Source organism: Rhinolophus hipposideros, assembly GCF_964194185.1.
Source record: "Rhinolophus hipposideros genome assembly, chromosome: 25".
Classification (NCBI taxonomy): Eukaryota; Metazoa; Chordata; class Mammalia; order Chiroptera; family Rhinolophidae; genus Rhinolophus; species Rhinolophus hipposideros.
In genome coordinates, this window is record NC_138071.1 from 14043633 (window position 1) to 14063587 (window position 19955).

Consider the following 19955-nt stretch of genomic DNA (forward strand, 5'->3'; position numbering starts at 1 on the left):
ATCTGGCAGCCATCAAAATGTTCTCGGTGTCTTTGAGTTTGTTTCTGTTTTGTTTGTTTGTTTATTTTGTTTTTTAGGTTCCACACTAAGTGAAAACATATGGTATTTGTCTTTTTTGTTGACTTACTTCAGTCAGCATAATAGCCTTTGGTCCACCCATGTTGTTTCAGATGACAAGATTTCATTCTTTTTTATGGCTGAGTAATGTACCATTGTATGTGTGTACTCTCTTCTTTATTCATTCATCTATTGATGGACACTTAGGTTGCTTTCCTATCTTGGGTATTGTAAATAATGCTACAGGGAACATATAGATGCGTATGTCTTTTCAAATTAGTGTTTTGAGTTTCTTTGGATAACTACCCAGCAGTGGAATCACTGGGTCCTTCTTTGTCTATTGTTTACTGCCTTTATTTTGAAGTCTGTTTTGTCTGGTATAAGTATTGCTACTCCAGATTTTTTTCCATTTCCATTTTCATGAAATATCTTTTCCCATCCCTTACTTTCAGTCTCTGTGTGTCTTTCAATCTGAAGTGAGTCTTGTGTAGGGAACGTATGTAAGGGTCTTGTTTTATTATCCATTAAGCCCCCCATTTCTTTTGATTGGAGCATTTAATCCATTTACATTAAAAGCAATTGTTTATAGATATGTAGTTATTGCCATTTTATTATTCAGATTTTTAAATCTTTGTTCTTCTTCTTAAAGAAGTCCCGTTAACATTTCTTGTAATTCTGGTTTGGTGGTGATGAACTCCTTTTAACTTTTTCTTGTCTGGGAAGCTCTTTATCTGTCCTTCTATTCAAAATGACAGCTTTGCTGAGTAGAGTAATCTTAGTTGTAGGCCCTTACTTTTCACCACGTTGAGTATTTCATACCAATCGCTTCTGGCCTGCAAAGTTTCTGTTGAGAAATCAGCGGACAATCTTATGGGAGCTCCCTTACAGGTAACTAACTGATTTTCTTTTGCTGCTTTTACAATTCTCTCTCTGCTTTTAAGCTTTGGTATTTCGATTATAATGTGCCTTGGTGTGAGCCTCTTTGGGTTCATCTTATTTGGGACTCTGCGCTTCCTAGGCTTGTGTGTCTATTTCCTTCACCAGGTTAGGGAAGTTTCCATCATTTTTTCTAATAGATTTTCAGTTCCTTGCTCTCTCGCTTCTCTTTCGGTATTCCTATGATGCGAATGTTTTTACACTTGATGTTTTCTCAGAGGTCTTAGACTAACCCCATTTTTTTTGGAGGTTTTTTTTTTTTTCCTGTTCTGATTGTGTGTTTTTTGCTACCTTTGCTTTTAAATTGCTGATTTGATCCTCTGCTTCATCTAATCTACTGCTGATTCCCTCTAATGTATTCTTCATTTCAGTGATTTTATTCTGTATTTCTGACTGCTTCTTTTTTATGTTTCCTATCTCCATTTTTTTGTTTTGTATCTCTTCATTGAATTTATCACTGAGATCATTGAGTATCCTTATAACCAGTGTTTTGATTTCTACATCTGGTAGATTGTCTCCATTCTATTTAGGTCTTTCTCTGGAGCTTTGTTCTGATCTTTCATTTGGAACATGTTTCTTTGTCTCTTTAATATGGCTGCCTCCCTATGTTTGTGAGTATTAGGTAGAGCTGCTATACATCTCACGGTCTTGGTAGAATGGCCTTGTGCAATAGGTGTCCTTTGGAGACCAGTGGCACTGTCTCCCTGGTCACCTGAGCCAGGTGTTCCAGGTGCGTTCCTTGTGTGGGTTGTGCATGCCCTCCTGTGTAGTTGAATTTTGATTGCTGTCGGCACGTCAATGGGGGGATTGACCCTCAGGCTGATTGTGAGGAGTAGCTCTGACGGCAGCAGAAGACTTATTGTGCAGAAGCTGACCCTATGGAATAGGCTCTGGTCCTTGCTGAGTCTGCTGTTTGGGTGTGTCATTTATGGAGGTGGTTGGGTGGTGCTCTGGTGTGGTCTAAAACTGGTCACCAGGTGTGTTGGTTCTGAGGCCTTTTGGGAGGGGCTCTGATGCAGGCCAATGTCAGCCACTGCCTCTGCCCCTTTATATGAGCTACAAAGTGATCTGCAGGTGGTTGCCAGTTGTGCTGGGCTTGGGGGTGCCTGGGAGAGGCTAAGCTGTGAACTAAGGGTGACTGCTACGAGTGCTAGGCTAAGGGCTGCTTAGCAAGAAGTACGGGACATGCCAAAACTGCTTGTTTGGGGTTTGTGAAACTTTGAGAGATTTTAAGAAAGTCCACAATATGAGCCAAGATAGGTCATTTGGATGGAAAAGCCACTGGTAGCAGCTTGGGTGGGCCCAAAATTTGGGTGGGGCCAGTCTCAGCGAATCACCAGGGCGGGGTGAACAGCGTTAGCCAGATTGATGGAGATTCAGATATGGTGCCCGCCTACGTCTACCCACTGGTTTGGGAGTGGGCTCAACAAAGGAACTATGACTTCTGCCAGCACTTCCACCTGGGAGAAAGCTGCCCCTTTGGCCCTTGTGCTGAAGCCAGACTATTCAGTTCTTCTCCATATATCCCTGGTGCCTTTTGAGCTGCTGCCCAGCACTGGTGTTCAGAACCCATGAGTCTGTCAGTGAATAAATCTGTGTATGGGCCCTTAAGAGGAGTTCCAGGCACTCCAGCAGGCTTCCATCTCACTCAGCCACAGTCTCTGCTGGTTTTCACAGCCAGAAGTTAATAGGACTTTTTCCCCCAGTACTGAAACCCTGGGTTGAGGAGTCCAGTGTAGGGCTGGGACTCCTCACTCCTCAGGGGGGACCTGCAGTCGAGATATCCCTCCTGATTTTTAATGGCCACATATGGGTGTGGGACCAGCGCATTCAGCTTCTCCGCCTTTCCTGTGAGACTGGAGGTGGCTTCTTCTGTAAATCTTTAGTTGTAGGACTTCTGTTCAGCTAGACTTCAGTTAATTCTCAGTGATGGTTGTTCTGTAGTTTAGTTATGATTTTGAGGTGGTCATGAGAGGGGACCAGCACAGCCTTTACCTACTCTGCCATCTTGACCAGATGCCACTTTTGTCTTCTTTAGGGATAATGCAAGTTTTTAGAACACTTAAATTTCATTGCCCTGCTCCTGACCTATATGCTTTTGTTGTCCTCTGTATTAAGTCTTTGGATATTTTAATGCCTACAAGACATTTTTTTTGTTTTATACAACTTGTCTCAGAATTTTTTTTCTGCCTAAAGATACCATTTAGTATTTTCTTCAGCATGGATCTCCTAGTAGCAGTCTCTTGACTTTTGCTTGTTTGCAAATGTTGTTATTTAACCTTCAGTCTCGAAGGGTGTTCTCACTGGATATAGAATTCTCAGCTGCCAGTTATTTTCCTTCCTCATATTGAAGATACTATTCTACTGTCTGCTGGTTTCTATCCTTGCGTTAGAGAATTCAGCTGTTTCATTCCTACAGCTATTCCATTGAAGGTTATCTCCTACACAGGTCCCTCCTCCAACTGCTTTTAAGATTTTCTGTCTTTAGTTTTTGTGACATATCTGGCTCTGGAGTTCTCCTTTATTTTGTTTAGGATTCTTTGAACATTTTAAATCTGTGGATCGATGCCTTTGATCAGTTCTGAAAAAATCTTAGCCACTAGATTTTGCTTCAGTTTTGCTTTTGCTCCATTCCACATCTTTTTCTTGTATGACTGCAATTAAATATGTTGTCTTCCTGAGTGAGTCCTTTATGTCTCTTGCCCTCTATTCTGTATTACTATCGTCTTGTCTCTTATGCTTCATTCTAAGTAGTTTCTTCTAGTTTATTAATTTTTCTCTTCAGCTGTGTGTAAGGTGCATTTAAATCTGTCCATAGAGTTACTAATTTTAGTAATAGTTGACTGTTTTATTTTGTTTTCTAGTTTTGGATTTCTAGTGTGTTTTTTTCCCTCCCACATTTGCACTATTACAATTTTTAGTTGAAATTTTTAAAAACTCTCCCTGAGTAAAGTAAACATATGATTTTACAATCCATTTGGTACTTTCACTCTCTCTGAAGTACCTGTGGATCTTTTTGTCATATGTTGTTAGTGCTGTTTCTTGTTCATGTTTTTTTTTTCTCTTCATGTATTGGTTATATTTGAATGAATGCTGTGTTTGGAAGATATTTTTAGACATAAGATGGGATCTAGAATAATATTATCATTCTCTATAAAGGATTTTTGTTTCCTTCTGCCACATGACTGAGGGCACTAGCAATCCTAGATCATCTTAAACCAATTTAACATTTTGAGATTTTTCTGGGCCACTAAATTACCTAAAAACGAGCTATATTTTGTACCATTCTCTTTGCTATTTACATTGTATATTTAGCATTATGTGGAAGACTCCGTGTAAACCATACCTGGATGGATCTAATAATTGTATTTACCTTAGGAGATACTGAGGAAAAGGTTGACAGGAAATCACTTATCAGGAATGGCCACAATACTACATCTTTTTAGTATATGCTGTATTTAAGGGGAGGAAGGCAGATGTAATGAATAATCTTATTACTGTCAGTTATTGTGTATTTTTGGAATGGTGAATGTAAAAATAAGGCTTAGTGGCAAAACACATATGAAATAGTTGTAAAATGGATTTTTGAAATGTTTATACTTTCCAGAAGAGGGCATTCTAACATAATGAATCCAGGTTAACTTCTTTCTTAGGAAGGAAGATGCTTTTGAGACATAGTTTTGCTTTATTACTGTGCTGCATTATCGTGGTATTAAGATTAAGAAAGGACTTTAACCCTTTCATGTGGCAAATGTGGAAACTGAGGCCCACGTGGTAAAAATGATTTACCATTCAATCATTCAACAATTATTGAGCGATTGCTATATACTCTATATTACTATGTATGGATACTATGAGCAAGACAATCAAGAGCTTGCTTCTAAAGAAGTTTAAAGACCAATGGTGGGGAGAAGGGTACAAACAATAAAGTAAAATGTTTTCAGAAAGCACTGAGTGCTCTGAAGAAAATAATGAAACAAGGTAAATGGAGAGGGAAAGGCTACAGGTAGCTGCCTTTTCTAACCCTATTCCTTTCCCTCCACTTACCTGCTTCTATTTTGGTCTTTACCATTCTCTTAACTTTTCTTTATATTTTTGCTGTATGTCAATAAACAATATTTAGCATTGTTTAGCATATTTTAAATTTTATATGAATGGTATCACTATGATCTTATCTTTCTGTAATATGTTTATTTCATTCAGTGTTATTTTTCTGAGATTCATTCATATTGATAATGTGGCTGTGTGTTTTCATTTTAACTATTATTTGGTGTTCCATTCGTTATCTGAATATCTCATAAATAACTTGGGTTGTTTATAATATTTTGCAATTACGATTGCTGCAAATGAAAATTATCCTGCATGTTTTCTTATGCATATTGTGAGAGTTCCTCTTGGCGTTGGCTTTCAAGCTCTTTTGTCACTGTTCCACAGTAACATGTCTTACATTGTGATCTAGGATACACAGTTGCACATGACTGAAATGACACTTTCTCATGAAGGAACAACTCACCCCTACTACAAGTGACACGTTCTCTGATATGTCCTAGTCTCTTTCACTTTACTGCGTTTTATTAAAAACAAACTACTCATCAGCCACCAAAAGGCAGATACCTGCAGTTTAAAAAACACTGCTTGAGGTGTACACAGGAGGAATTGGAGGATAAAGATGGGCACATTTTCAGTTTTACTAGATATTCCAAATGTACTTCCACATCGTTACATTAGTTTACATTCCCACAAGCAGAGTATGAGAGTGCCTGTTGCTTCTCATCCTCATCGCCTCTGGGATTGTCAATCAGTTTTCGTTTCTGCCAGTCTGATGGTATGAAATAGTTTCTTACTGTTGGTTTAATTTGTTTCACTCTACTAGCTAGAGGTTCCAACCAGTGCAGGAAGACAAGATAAAGATAGAGCACCATTTCAGATCTTTATTTACCATTTTTCTTCTTTAGAGTATTTCTTGTTTATACCTTTGTCCATTTTTCAACTGGGTTGTCTGTCTTTTTTTCTTATTGACTTGTAATATATATATGTATGTATGTAGGTGTATACATATATATATGTATATGTATACCCATCCATTTATCTATATATTTTTTAATTCTTTTCTTGATAATATGCATTGCAATTATATTCTCCCAGTTTTTTGCCCACTCCCTCCCCCAATTTTTTCTTCTTTTGTCCATAAAAGTTTTTATTTATATTATTGTGAAATTTATCAGTCTTTTACCTTACAGTTTATCCTTTTGGCATCTCTTTAAGAAATTCTTAAGCCTTAGTTTATAAATACTCTCCAATCATTTACTATAGAAGTTATAAAGTTATTTTTGTTTTTGTTTTGTTGATACTGTTGTTTTTCGTTTAAGTCTTTAATCCACCTGTAGTTTTTTATGGATGGTATGATGTAGGGATCTAGTTTCATTATTTTTTCATATAGTCGGTCAGTTGTCCCAGCACCATCCTTTTAATAAATAGTCCATCCTATTTCTTACCTCTGTCTTCTGCCACAGGAGCGTGTGTGTGAACTTATTCAGTTGTATTGGTTTCTCTATCCTAGGCAGTTTCACTCTGTCTTAATGACTATAGCTTTAGAGTAACTATTAATATTTGGTAGGATGAGTTTTCCTACACCTTTAAAATCTTCAAAATTGTGCTGGCTATTTTTTGGCCTTTTGCACTTTCATTTAAATTTTAAGATCAGTTTATCGAGTTTCACAGAAACCCCTATTGAGATTTTTATTTAAATGGTGAGGATGTGGAGAAATTAGAACCTTTGTATGCTGTCAGTAGGAATGTAAAATGGTACAACCTCTAAGGAAAACAATATGAAGGTTCCTCAAAAAATAAAAAATGGAACTACCATGTGATCCAGCAATTCCACCTCTGGATATTTATGCAAAAGAATTGAAATCAGTATCTTGTAGAGATATTTGTACTCCCATGTTCATTGCAGCATTATTCACAATGGCCAAGAGGTAGAAATAACCTAAATGTCCATTGACAGATGAATGAATAAAGAAAATGTGTTGTATACCTATACAATGGAATGTTATTCAGCCTTAGGAAAGAAGGAAATCCTGCCATATGCAACAACATGGATGAACCTTGAAGGCATTATATTAAGTGAAATAAGCCAGTTACAGAAGGACAGATACAGCACGGTTCCACTTATATTAGTCATCTAAACTAGTCAGACTCAGTAGCAGAGAGTAGACTGGTGCTCGCCAGAGGTTAGGGAGCGGAAGTGGGGAGTAGCTCTCCAGTAGGTACAGAGTTTCAATTATGCAATATGAGTAAGTTCTAGGGATCGTCTACAACATTGTGCCTATATTTAACAATTCTGTCGTACACACCTAAAAATTTAAGACAGTAGATTGCATGTTAAATGTTCTTACCACAATTTTAAAACACAAAATGTTGGAAAAGAATGTGTCACTAAGATTCTTTTCCTCTTTCAGCTGTTTATGACGGAAAGGAAGGTAAAAAGCCTGCATTTATTTGTTGACTTGCTCTGGGGCTCCTTAGAAGGGTTTATTTAAGTCAGAGGGATTAGACTACTAGACAACATGTAGAGGGGGAAAAAAACATGTAGAGAGGCTCGTGGAGATTTTCAGGGAGGCTTGTTTTAATTGAGCCACTTAGAACATATATAACACATGCCAGTATAAATGTGGGCAATTAAACTTACTTTTTATTTAAGTCCTTTACAGAGTTCACAAATAAGGATAAAGGTGGATAATCTGTTTAGAAAAACAAAAAGGAAGGTCTTTGATATGTTGAGATTCCATGAATCAGAGACTCCAATAGTTCCTTAGGGTCTTCCCTTTATTTTAGTCATTTGTTTCAGGGCAAGGCAAACCAACTTTTTATTCACATTTCCCCCCTAGAGTGGGACAGTTTTCATCTCTTTCCTGCCAGGATGTTTTCATCAATTTGACCTTGTTGTCAACAACTCCATTTGGGGCACAATTTTCTGATATACAAGAAAAACATTTCTAATTAAGATGGTATCTTTCCAGCTATTCCTCTTATAGCTGGTGGCGTTGTTGGAGTTCTAAGTATGAGTGATTATCTCCGACTTCCTTCACTTGGCCGTGTCTTGGGGTAATGGAAAGAGGGGTACAGGGATGGAAATGAAATTTGAAATTTATAAACGTTTTGTTTTGGTAAGCTCTTCCTCTCCATGCTGGGATTTCATCTAGCACCTCTAAGAATATTGCCTTAAATTATGGGCATGATGGTAAAACAAAACAAAAAACATGATAGAAAATTCAAACTGGTGTGTGGTGGGGAGGTGTAAATCATTCACTGTTTAAAAAGATTCATTGTACATTTTATTGGTAAATTAAAATATGATTCATGTTGAACAATAGTGAAGTATACTGACAATATCAGGAACATTCTACATTTATTGATAACATATTAGGAAATAAATGCTGCCTTTTTTGTACCTTTAATTGTGTTCTGTCTTGTATAGTTAACCAGCTCTGCCTAATCTCAACACATACATTATTATTTCAGGTCCTGTGGGAATGGCTGCTGCTGCTGCTGTGGCAACAGGAAAGAAACGGAAACGGCCTCATGTGTTTGAGTCTAATCCATCTATCCGGAAGAGACAGCAAACACGTTTGCTTCGGTGAGGGCTTCCTTATCCATATTGTTGCTCTTTCTCAACAATATGGTATGGACGACAGAGTTAGAACATATGTTATTAGGTTCACTAAGGATACCAAGTGAGAAGGTGCTCTTACAAAATTAAATAAATGCAACTAGAAATACGATTAACAGATGTATAATATCGCAGTAATTAATTCAGGAAATTTATGTGCCTGCTATGTGCAAGCCAGTGTTCTAGTCCTTAAGGATATAACAGTGAAGGAAACAGATTCCCTTAAAGAACTTATTTTCTAGTGAAGGGAAAAAGAAAACAAACACGTAATGTCAGGTGATGATAGGTGCTGTGGACAAAAGTAAAGTGGAGTAAGGAAAATAGAAAGGTTAGGGGATTAGGCGCAATATAGTAGTTTCCCTTTTTTTTATAGGGATGGTCTGGGAAATCCTCCTTGATGAGGCAACCTTTGAACAGAAACCTGAACTAAGTGAAGGGACAACCATGGTGATGTGTAGGGGAAGAGCTTTTCCCTCGGGAAAGAAGGAATAGCAAGAGGAAAGGTTCTGAAGGGGGAAGGAATGTGTTTGAGGAATAGCTAAGGAGAGAATGAGTGATGGTGGAAAGCCACATCGCGGCGTATTTTGGTCCAATATAAGGGCTTTGACTTTTACCCTGAGTGAGGTGGGAAGTCAGTGAAGGCTTTTGACCAAAGCAATATGTTCTGATTTACGTTTTGAAAGGATCACTCAGGCTACTGTATTGACACTAGACTCGGGGGTACGAGAATAGAAACAGAGAAACCAGTTAGGGGGTTAGTGTAGGAATCCAGGCCAGAAATGATTGTCTTAAAACCAATGTAGCCAAAGTGGTAAGAGGAAGTCAGGTTCTGGATGTATTTTAGAAGTCAGCTCCAGCATGATTCATTGATGGATTGGATATGGAGTTTGAGAGAAAGAAAGGACTGAAGGTGACCTCAAGGATTTTGGTCTGATTCCTAGAAGGCTTGAGATGACACTTATTGGAAGAAGAGCGGGAGTGAGGGTAGGGCAGAATCAGGAATTTGGTTTTGGACATGTTAAGTTTGTGATACTTCTTAACCATTAAGTAGAGATACAGAATAAATAGTTGAATGTATGAGTCTAGAATTCAAAGGGAGATCTTGGTGGAAGATATAAGCATATAGATAGTATTAATATTTAAAACTTTGAGACCGGAAGAGATCACCTAGGGAGTAAGTGTGGCCTTAGGTCTGAAGCACTCTACCCTTTCGAGGTTGGAGAGATGAAAGGAACTAGAAAGGAGTCTAAGAAGAGACCAGTGAGCCAGGAGGAAAGCGAAGAGAATGGTGTTCTGGAAACTGAGTGTAAAAAGTGTTTCAGGAAAGAGGGAGTGTGATCAGCTCTGTCAAATGCTGCTGACAGGTTGAATAAGATGCAAATTGACCATGAGATTCAACAACAACAAATTCAACATGTTGACTTTGGCAACATCATCAAATGAATGGTAAGGGCGAAAGGATTGGAGTGTTTTCAAGAGAAAACTGGAAGAGGGAAATTAGAGACAGTGAATATAATACAGACCACTCCTTCAAGGAATGCTGCCAAATTTCTCGTTTTGTATGTGGTCCTTTTCTCATTTTTATTTCTTCTGGAGAGAAGGATTTGTGGATTGCAAAGAAAGATTATTACGTAGGTGTGATATGTGGAGGACTTAATATTTTGACAGGTTGCACAACATGTATTCATATATGATAAATTTAGTCTATAAAATGTTTCAGAAGCTTTTCTTGTAGTGCTTTAAACACTATATCCAAATTTTCTAGAAGTTTACTGGAATGTTGTTTTCAAATGGAGTGCCAGCCCATGTCAATGATATGTGACAAAAGCTAGAAAATATAGTCTCAATTAATAACATAAGAAGACGATTAGAAGAAACTGAAGGAGTAGTATTTTCTCAATCCATTGAGATCTTGCTTCCTGGAAATTGTTGTCAATTTGAGTCCAAAAAACTCTTATAAGACTTTTAAAAAGAAAAGAAAAGAAACTGAAGGTACTTAACTGTAGCTTTCAGCAAACAAAGAGGTTATATATCACTAGATGGGCAGTTATTCTCATTTCCTTTAATAATGGTACAGGCAGAAGAAATTAGAATGTATTATTTATAGAAATATACTTGCTATAAGGAACATAGACACAATAGTGCATGCTTTTGGAGAAAAATGGAAAACTTTCATTTTAGATATGTTGGCTTTGCCTTATTTGAATTGGCATGACTCATCAGTCCCTAGACTGTCTTCACAGAAGAATTATGGAATGCAGAACCTTAAAATATTCTTCCATGATTTCACAAGAAAAGGACAGCGTTTATATTTCATCCAGTCTTGACATATTTGAAAAACCTCTTACTCTATCCTCATTTGTACTGCAGGACAGAATTAGTAAAAATACTACAGGACAGAATTAGTGTTTATATATCACAATGGAAATCTGGAAACAACATTTTTGAAGTAGTAGTTTTGGATAAAATTATGTCAGTAAGACAAACAATGACTGTATCAAAGAAATTAGAAGCAGGTCATTTAAGCCCCGTTCATTAAGCATGGAGATGATACAATAAAGTCTATAAGAGGACATCTCAGTCATAATCTTTGTTATAAATAGCAGTCACCAATAGCAGTCAATTGGTGTCGCTAAGATCAGGAAGGTGATATTTGCCCTGTCCAGCATTGTGTCATGGCTTTGTCTTAAGATATACCTGTATTGTAGACCCTTAAATCTGTGGGCTAGTCATCGGTCTGTAGGACAACAGATTTCTACTGAACAGGATAGCAAACCTCACATTCCCCTTTCCACATTTCAGGTTAAAGAAAAGGTATCCACTCAGAATAAATTTTCTCAAGTCAAAGTAAATTCTGTGTCCATGTCACTGTAATTTTTATCTTTTATAACTGATTTTATTCTCTTTTTATTCTCTGATTCAGGAAACTTCGAGCCACATTAGATGAATATACTACTCGAGTGGGGCAGCAGGCTATTGTCCTCTGTATCTCACCCTCCAAACCTAACCCTGTCTTTAAAGTGTTTGGTGCAGCACCTTTGGAGAATGTGGTAAGGAAACTGAGCTGTGTTCTCAGATACCCTTTGCTTTCTGTGGGTCGTTCCCATTCTTGTGATCGTCTGTCTAGCATAATGGTTATTACTTCTACCCGCCTCTCACCCAGGGGTGGAGTGTGGAGTGGGGTTTTGAAACTGCTTTATACAGATCAAAATAAAAAGGATCTTCACGTTATCAACTGTGACTCGTGTTTAAGAACTCAGCTCAGTTGACACTTCCTCCTTGGAGCCTTCTCTGACTTGCTGCACAGATCAAAGCCCCTTGTTCTATCCAAGACTCACAGCACCTCTTAGCACTTATTACAAATGCACTTTTGTTTCCTTATTGGTGTGATCATTTGGTTAATGTTTTCCTCAGCTAGATTGTGAGCTCCAGGGTGGCAGGACCTAGATCTGCTTTGTTCTCCTGTATGCTCCCAGAGCCAAACAGGGCTCCTGCCATGAGTAGTTGCTCAGTAATATTTGTTGAATGAATAAAGCATCTTAAACATTTGGCAGCACTCAGAACTTCAAAAATGCAGATTTGGTTTCTAAATTCTAATCCTACATTATATCTAAATGGAGACCTTGAGAAGTAAAGCTCTATGAGTAAAGTAAGGTTATGTCATTCTTTATAGTACTTGTCCTGGTTTGCAATGACATGTTTATTTTTATGATTATTTTTGTGTTTGTTTTCTCCACTAGATTGGAATGTGCACAGTAATGGGACAACCTGACTGATAAATTTGCTTCCCATTTTGTTCCCATCCCTCGGTTAGGACAGTGCTTAGCATACGGTAGATGAATAATAAATATTGGTTGGATGGATGGCTAGATGGAGAAGCTGCTAGGTTCAGAGATTACATATGCTGTGTCTCTATTTGTAACTTGGAGTAGTGAGATAACTTAAAACTAGGTAAACACTCAGGAAAGGCCTTTGACTCTGATGGAGAACGAAATGTCCTTACCCAGAAACTCAAGATTTCTTGTGATCCACTACCTTCCAATCCACTGTCTTCTGCAGTTTAAAGCCTTTTGTTTTTTTAAGCCTTTGCTCTTTAAAACAAAGCAGGTTAAAAAACCTTCAGAACCACCCCATTGAGTGTTTTGGTCCTTTTGAGTACCATTCTGAGTGAAGGTGTAGCTCCCATAGTAAAACATAGTTCTCAACGTTTAGACAGGCTCATTCAGTCCTGCCCACGGGTTGGTATTAACTAGAGGAGGTATAGGTAGTTAAAAACTCCACTTGTGTGAAAACTGTTTTGAAGCTTTGTTTTTTTTTGAATGGTTCCCCACATTGACTTTTCCTATTTGTGGTTCAGGGTCCTCATGTGTAAAATGAGGATAATACCCACCTCACTGGGGAGCAGTAGAAATTAATTAAAGTTGATTTTCATCCCCCTGTATATAATGTTCACAGAAAGCTGGCATGAAAAGCTTTGGCAAATGATAGATTTCAAAGTTGCTCTGTCCTAAGGACATTCTCTTGGTGGCTTTCTGCCATGTCACATACTTTTATGAGCTTTTTAGGAATAGGCCTAGATATATTGTTGAGGGACAGAGAGAAATTTTTTTTTTCCCCCAGAAGAACCATAGTAGTTTCTGAAGATAAAGTTCTTTCCTCAGAGTCAATAACCCATAGCACTTAGATGGGGATACACTGGATATGACTAACCAATTCTGCAAGTACAGAAACTAGTCACAGAAGCAATAGCTCGCTGTGGGTTATCACCAGCTTCTTCGAAATCATCCGTATGCCTTTTCTAATTTCACCTTCCCATTATATAAGTGGACTCTGAAGTCAGTCGTGATTTCTTGTTCTAAGTCATTCACTTATTTTTATCTGTTTCTAAAGAATGGCTTCAACTTACATGAAACGTGGAAGTGTATTTAAGAAGTAGTAAAGTTAAAGCCCTAACATTTATTTACTTGCTCAACAAATAGCTAACACTGTTAGATACAGAGTACGAGATGAGGATTCCATCTAAGTCCTTTGAGATTTCAAGGTTCAAAACTAGGGTTCCAAGGAGCGAGGGAGAAAACTAGAAATCTGGGCTGACGCAGGAGAGAAAGGAGGCTGACACTGGGGCTGGAGAGAGAACAGGATGCAGCCACCATCATAGGCCACTTCCTGTGACCCGAGTCAGAGCCGGATGTGCCTCAGGATCACAGGTCTGAGGGCATCTCTGACTGGCCATCTCTCTGTGGTATATTTCAGAGGACAGTACATTATTCATCCCAAAGCAGCTCATAGATTAAAAAAAATTTTTTTTAATCTTTTCGGGACCTTCCTGACTCCCCTTTTATCCAGAAAAGCTTCGAGTGTAAAGAGAATTGTGGTATCTTATTTGGGGTAGTTTATGCAACGTGACTAAAGGTCCTTGTGGTTGTAGCGGCCAAGTCCTAAGTCCTCAACAAGCACGTTCGGTGCCCAGAACTCTAATAGCTCCTAATAACACCCTAAGCACTCTCCATCTCTGGTAGTTATGAGAATGTTTGTTGATGTATTATCTGTACATGTATGAATATGTGAAATTAGTGATAATATAAATTTAAAAAGAAACAAAAGACCAGTTCCTGTGCTCATCGATGTCATATGCTAGTTGTGTGTGTACAGTGTAGCCTGGAAATAACAATATAAATGACACCTGATTATTCGAGTCTGTAGGCGTTTAAAGGAGGAAAAATGATGGTAAGAACATTTGGTCAGTTTTTTCAGAGGAAGTGGAAATTGAGTTGGGCCTTGAAAGACTGATATTTGGATTAGAAGCAGAATTAAAGACCTGAGGTAAGCAAAGAACTTCTGGCCAGCTAAAGAGAGAGGAAGGTGCACACAGTTGCCCGTTAGGACCCTGGGTTGAGCTGGGAGCTCGAGAGGGCGCCATTCACATAGTCTGCAGGGCTGAACAGCCGCAATTATATCTGGTGGAGGAATGCTGGAAAAGTAGAGAATCATTAGAAAGGTTGAAATGCTGGACTGAGAAGTTTGGACTTCCTCCTGTAAAAAGTGGAGAACTGTAGGAGCATTTCTGAGAAAAAAGGTAAACGATAGTGAAGCGGCTGAACATACTATACAGGCTTTGGAGCTAGAGAAAAATTAGTGTGATTTCCAGCTATACTCCTATATACTACTATACGATTTGGGGAAGTTATTTAAGTTTATTAAGCCTCAGTTTTCGTATCTGCAAAATGGGTGTGATAGTATTTGCCTTGTAAAATTATGTGAGGATTATTTGAAATAAAGTATTCAGTGCTTGACACATAAGTGCTCAGTAAATAATATTTGATGATAATAAGTCATCATTGTTTCATGAATTTAAAATGGCAATGGTATGCAGGATGGATTGGGGTAAGAGAAATTGGTAGTCAGGCCAGCTGATTTTGTCTTTAAATGGCTTTTAACTTTGTGAAACCAGTTAGTTGACAGTGACATTGATGTGAAGTGACAAAGGCTGAAGCTGTGGTTTGGGGAATAAAAGGTAGAAGTTGGAAAACAAACCAACCTGTATTTTATCGTATTTATGACATGATCAATTATAAAATACACCATTATTTACCTTGAAGAAAGAAAAATGTTGACAAACTCTGACACGGTTCTCATCAATTAGAGTTTTTATTTTATACTTATTGGAAGAGCTCTTTCAGGCTTATTTAGAAATTTTAATCATATTGCTTTTGTATATACATAAAAAAGAAAATGTAAGTGAAATAATTGATATTCCTAAAACTTCATATACAGAGTTCAACTCTATTGAATTATTTCTTGTTTCAAAATCATCATTGTCTGTGTGGTTTCATGTACTATTGTCCACTGTACCATCAAGAGCATGGGCAGTGTAGCATTTCTGTAAAAAGTGCTCTGCTCTTGTCTCTGAGACATTTTTCCAAGTTGTGACAAGTTTGCTGCTGGTGCTTGTGGGTCTTACTAGAAAGATCACTGAGAAGGTTATCAGATAACCACTAAGACCATGTTCCTTCTCAAATGATGCTAAATGGTTTGTTGATTGGAGAGGCCAGGGGCTGCAGTCCTGCCCCCAGGAAGAACAGCCGTGCTCACGTATGTGCGGACAGTGACGCTGCCCCAAGTTGCCTGGTCCACAGCAATTTTAAATTGCATCCCAGTGTCAGAGGACTGATAAAGGTGAAAACAATGCATCTCCTCAAAATGGATATGTGAGACAGAATTGAAGCACTGGCTTTATAGTTCTGGGAAAGTTACATAACTTTACTAAGCAACTTTAGAAATACTGTGATTATACCTGAAGTTGTTTTGTTGTAAATTACTCTGAGGGATGTTCTACCAACGTTTTCTTTTAAAACACAAGATATCTTTAAGGAATTACATATAGCACAGATAAGTTTAGCAAAATGCCTGGATATGAATTCCTAGAATTTACTGACCCATGAAAATAGGTGAAATTATATGAAACTAGCTAATAATGTAATAGTAATAACCTAATGATTGCCCATCTTTGAATGCCAGGTGTTCCCAGCACAATGGAATTTATTTGGTATTATTATCATTCAGTCTTACTATATGAACCTACATACTAATGTGGTGATCTAACCTGGTGTGTTAACGTTCAAAGACCAGAACCTAGTCTTATATAAGATTCAGTTTTTCTGTGGGTTGGTAGCTTAAAAGCTCTATATAGGATATACAGAAACCTAGAAAGCAGAAAATCCAAATCTGTAAAGTTGCCATGGCAATACCAACTGTTTATGTTTCAAAAAATATATTGGCAACAATTTTTAAAACTTTTCTCTTTTATTAGAAACCAGAAGAAAACTGAGTATCTAAGAGTGACAATGATCCTACATGTTTGCACTTTTTCTTTATCCCATTCGTTGGTGACCTATTTGGAAGATTCTGTAACTGCACAAGTTGTACTTTGGGGCCAACCATAATTTTTACTTTTCCACATGCTTGAGGTGGAGTGTGGGAATCTTTCTTTTTAAATCCTCATAATGAGATACTCATAAGGAAGTGTATCTTGATTGAGAGTCCAGTCCCCTTAAGTAAAAAACCCAAGACTTTAACATTGTTGTATCTTCTGGGCAAACGTCATTTTCTCTTCCCTTTTTTTGTAAGATGATTGGCTTGAGCCCTGAACACGTTAATTTCCTATCCCATCTTGTCACATTTTCATAATTCCATGGCTTCTTTGTTATCCCCAAAGGTTTCTTCATACCCCTTGTGTATGCTGTTAAGTGAATGAACCCATTATTGGTCATTGTAGGATCCGATGTCTCTCGCCTGTTTCTGCTCATGATAGAAGAATGTGTGCATACAAATGTGCTGCTGTTAAGTTCTCTGTCTTTGGAGAGAACTTTCTCTAGCAGTGGAAGGAATGGAGTCAGAACAACAATGTCTGGTTCAGACCTGGCTCGTCAGAGTCACAGAGGCGTCGTGGGTGTGAAGGTCACCTCTGTCACCAGAGAATACCAGGAAAGAGAACTTGAGCTGTGGGGCTTTCTGGCCACCCAGCTACAATATATACCTGTTGTGTGTTTTTTCTCTGATGCCTTTCCATCCAGCCTGTTGTGCACTTGAAGCTCCAGTCTCTGCTCATCTGGCATTGCAGGAAAGTAGTGGCAATTTCAAATAGGTTGCTCAGAGTCTTGAAAATGAGTTGGATAAAACCACAGCGAGGTTTTATCCAATGGCCTGGGAAATGCCAAATAATGAGTGCACTTCTTATTAGATCTGGAACAGGTGATGAAAACATGATTTTAACTGAAGCAGTGTATCTGTAAAGCTTTTTTCACCAGCTCCTTTCTACCGTTGTTACCTGTAATTTCATCATCTTTTCATTTAATGTGATGTCTTTGGGGCCAGCGGGTATTTTTATCTGCTAGTCTAGAAGTGTCGGTTCTAAGGGCTCTGTAATGGCTGAGGGAGGCCAGCCCCACCCACTCTCTGGTTGCTTGGCACCAACCCTTCCTGGCTGTTGGGCATCTTGTTTACTTCTGCCCTTAATTCCCTGCAGGTGCGTAAGTACAAGAGCATGATCCTGGAAGACCTGGAGTCTGCCCTGGCAGAACACGCCCCTGTGCCACAGGAGGTTAACTCAGAGCTGCCGCCTCTCACCATCGACGGAATTCCCGTCTCTGTGGACAAAATGACCCAGGTAAGGGGCGGGATGTGAGGAGGAGATGCAGGGACCAGGGAGGGAGCAGGTGTGGGCGGGCCTCAGGTCGCCTTTCTTAGTTTTGTCCTCAGTGGTACCACCAGAATGAGATGCAGGGAAACAGGATCCTGTTGAAAAAGAAAATGTTGTGCTCCCCACTGAGGACATGGGTGTGCCCTCCTCCTTCCGTTGGCAGTTGTTTTTTCTTTCACCTGGGCCCTTGGGTTAGATAAAGAAACCTTTAGCTTGGAGTTGGTTTGGAAAGGAGACTTAGGACTTTGGTGAATCACAGTCAAGTGGGGCAAGTTAACTTCTAGTCTCTTCTGGGCCAAGCTGCTCCTCTTTCCATGTCAGTTCTGAATACCACCACGCTGCTGCCAAGGAAGGCTCCTCTCTCTAGGGAGTGAGAATGGAATATTCAGGACACCTTCCTGAGTCATCGCCTCCCTCCTCCTCCTCAGAGAAGGGAAGTCAGAATGTACTTGGCCCGGTAAATCAGTATACCTCGGGAATTGTGCTGGGACTCCTTTTAAAATTTTTTAGCTTTAAATGTGATAGCTTGACCAAAAGCAAATGCCTTTTTTTCAGTTGAAGAACTAGTTATTTAATGAAAAGGTTGCATAAGGTTTTTAACACAAGACAAAGACATTTAAAAAAAACAACATAAATCTCCCCTTAAAAAAAAACCTGATTTCAGCATTTTCAACATTATAAAGTTTGGTCTTCCAGGAGCTCTCTTAAAAATGCTTCCTTGTTTATTTCAGATAGCTCCCTATTTATTTTTATGGGAGGCAGTGTTACTAACCTAAAGTGTTAGTTTATTAAGAAATAGTTTTCTCAGAAATTTTGTTCCTTCTTCTAAGTATTATTGTGCTATAGTTAGTGTCTTTGTTTAATTACTTATAATTTGGCCTGAGTTATAAAAGTCTATGTTTAAGATACAGTAAATGAAGGACAGGTGTTTAACACTTTGGGTTCACAATGGAGTTATGAATATTGCTAACACAGTAAAGTCTGTGATTAAATCTAGTCTGTTTGTGCAATAAGGGTATTTGCACAGCTGGAAAGGCACCAAAAATAACTGTCCTGTGCTAATATTAATTCAAAATTAATATTAATTAGAAGCAGCACAGGTACAGTCATGTTAAAGTATCTAAAGACCAGGTAAGGAAGTGTATGCTTAGACTACAAATGGATCGAATGTATCAGGAAAATTTCTCTTTGATTAATGAACACTGTTAATTATTGGAATAATTCACAGTTTATTCGCTTGTGACCTTTGACAAGTGATTGCCTCACTTTCTCCTGCCTTAAACACCCAGCTGTCCTCTGACAGATTTAAGGTTCTGAAAATATTTGTACATCAGACACAGACTTCTTTAATTTATCCCTTATTTCCTCCACTGTTTAACATATTCATGGGAGTAGTTACTCAAATCTCTCCATGGAACTATGCAGTAAATGCCTTTTTTTATAACATATTCTCCCACCTTATTTCTTTATTAATGTACTTTATCTGGCACTATCCAGTTGTGAGTTTTCTATCCTTATCCTGTCTTCCAGCAGCATTTAACACAATTGATTACTTCTTCCTTCTCAAAACACTTCCTTCTCTCCGTTTCTGTGACCCACACTCTACTGAATCTCCTCCTACTTCCCTGGATCCTCCCTTTCAGCTCTCCTGCTAGCTCCTCTTCCTCTTCTGACCCAGTCAATACCGGCGTGTCTCCGGGCTCTATCTTCAGTTTCTCTCCGGGTGATCTCATCCTGTCCTGTGGGCTGTATGTCCCGTCTTGATGCTGTTTACACCTCCAGCTTGTACATCATATCTTCATTACTTCCATGCCTCACGCAGAGCCTGTGATTGCCCCCACGCTCCACTCCAAATCTGGTCCTCCTATTCCCATGTCAGGCAGTGGCACCCCCGTCTGTCTTGTTGCTCAACTCCCAGCCTAGGAATAATCCTTGATTTCTCTGTTTTGCCCTCACTCCCCCACCAACCACATCTAATTCATTAGCAAGTATGTCAGTTCACCTCTGAAATGTACCCTGAATCTGACCGTGCTTCTCAGTTCCCATCACCACCCCAGCCCAAGCCTTTAGCATCTCTCACGGACTATGTCA

The 19955-nt window shown here is 38.7% G+C and overlaps 1 protein-coding gene across 5 annotated transcripts in view; it reads left to right on the plus strand.

Moving 5' to 3' along the window:
* NRF1 (nuclear respiratory factor 1) overlaps nt 1-19955 on the plus strand; it is a 115060-nt gene that overhangs the window by 40449 nt on the left and 54656 nt on the right. For all 5 annotated transcript variants that reach the window (XM_081038320.1, XM_081038322.1, XM_081038323.1 and 2 more), the window contains 3 exons: nt 8518-8632; nt 11589-11715; nt 17691-17831. In XM_081038320.1, coding sequence (XP_080894446.1) covers nt 8518-8632; nt 11589-11715; nt 17691-17831 — 383 coding nt within the window. The remainder of the gene's footprint in view (nt 1-8517; nt 8633-11588; nt 11716-17690; nt 17832-19955) is intronic.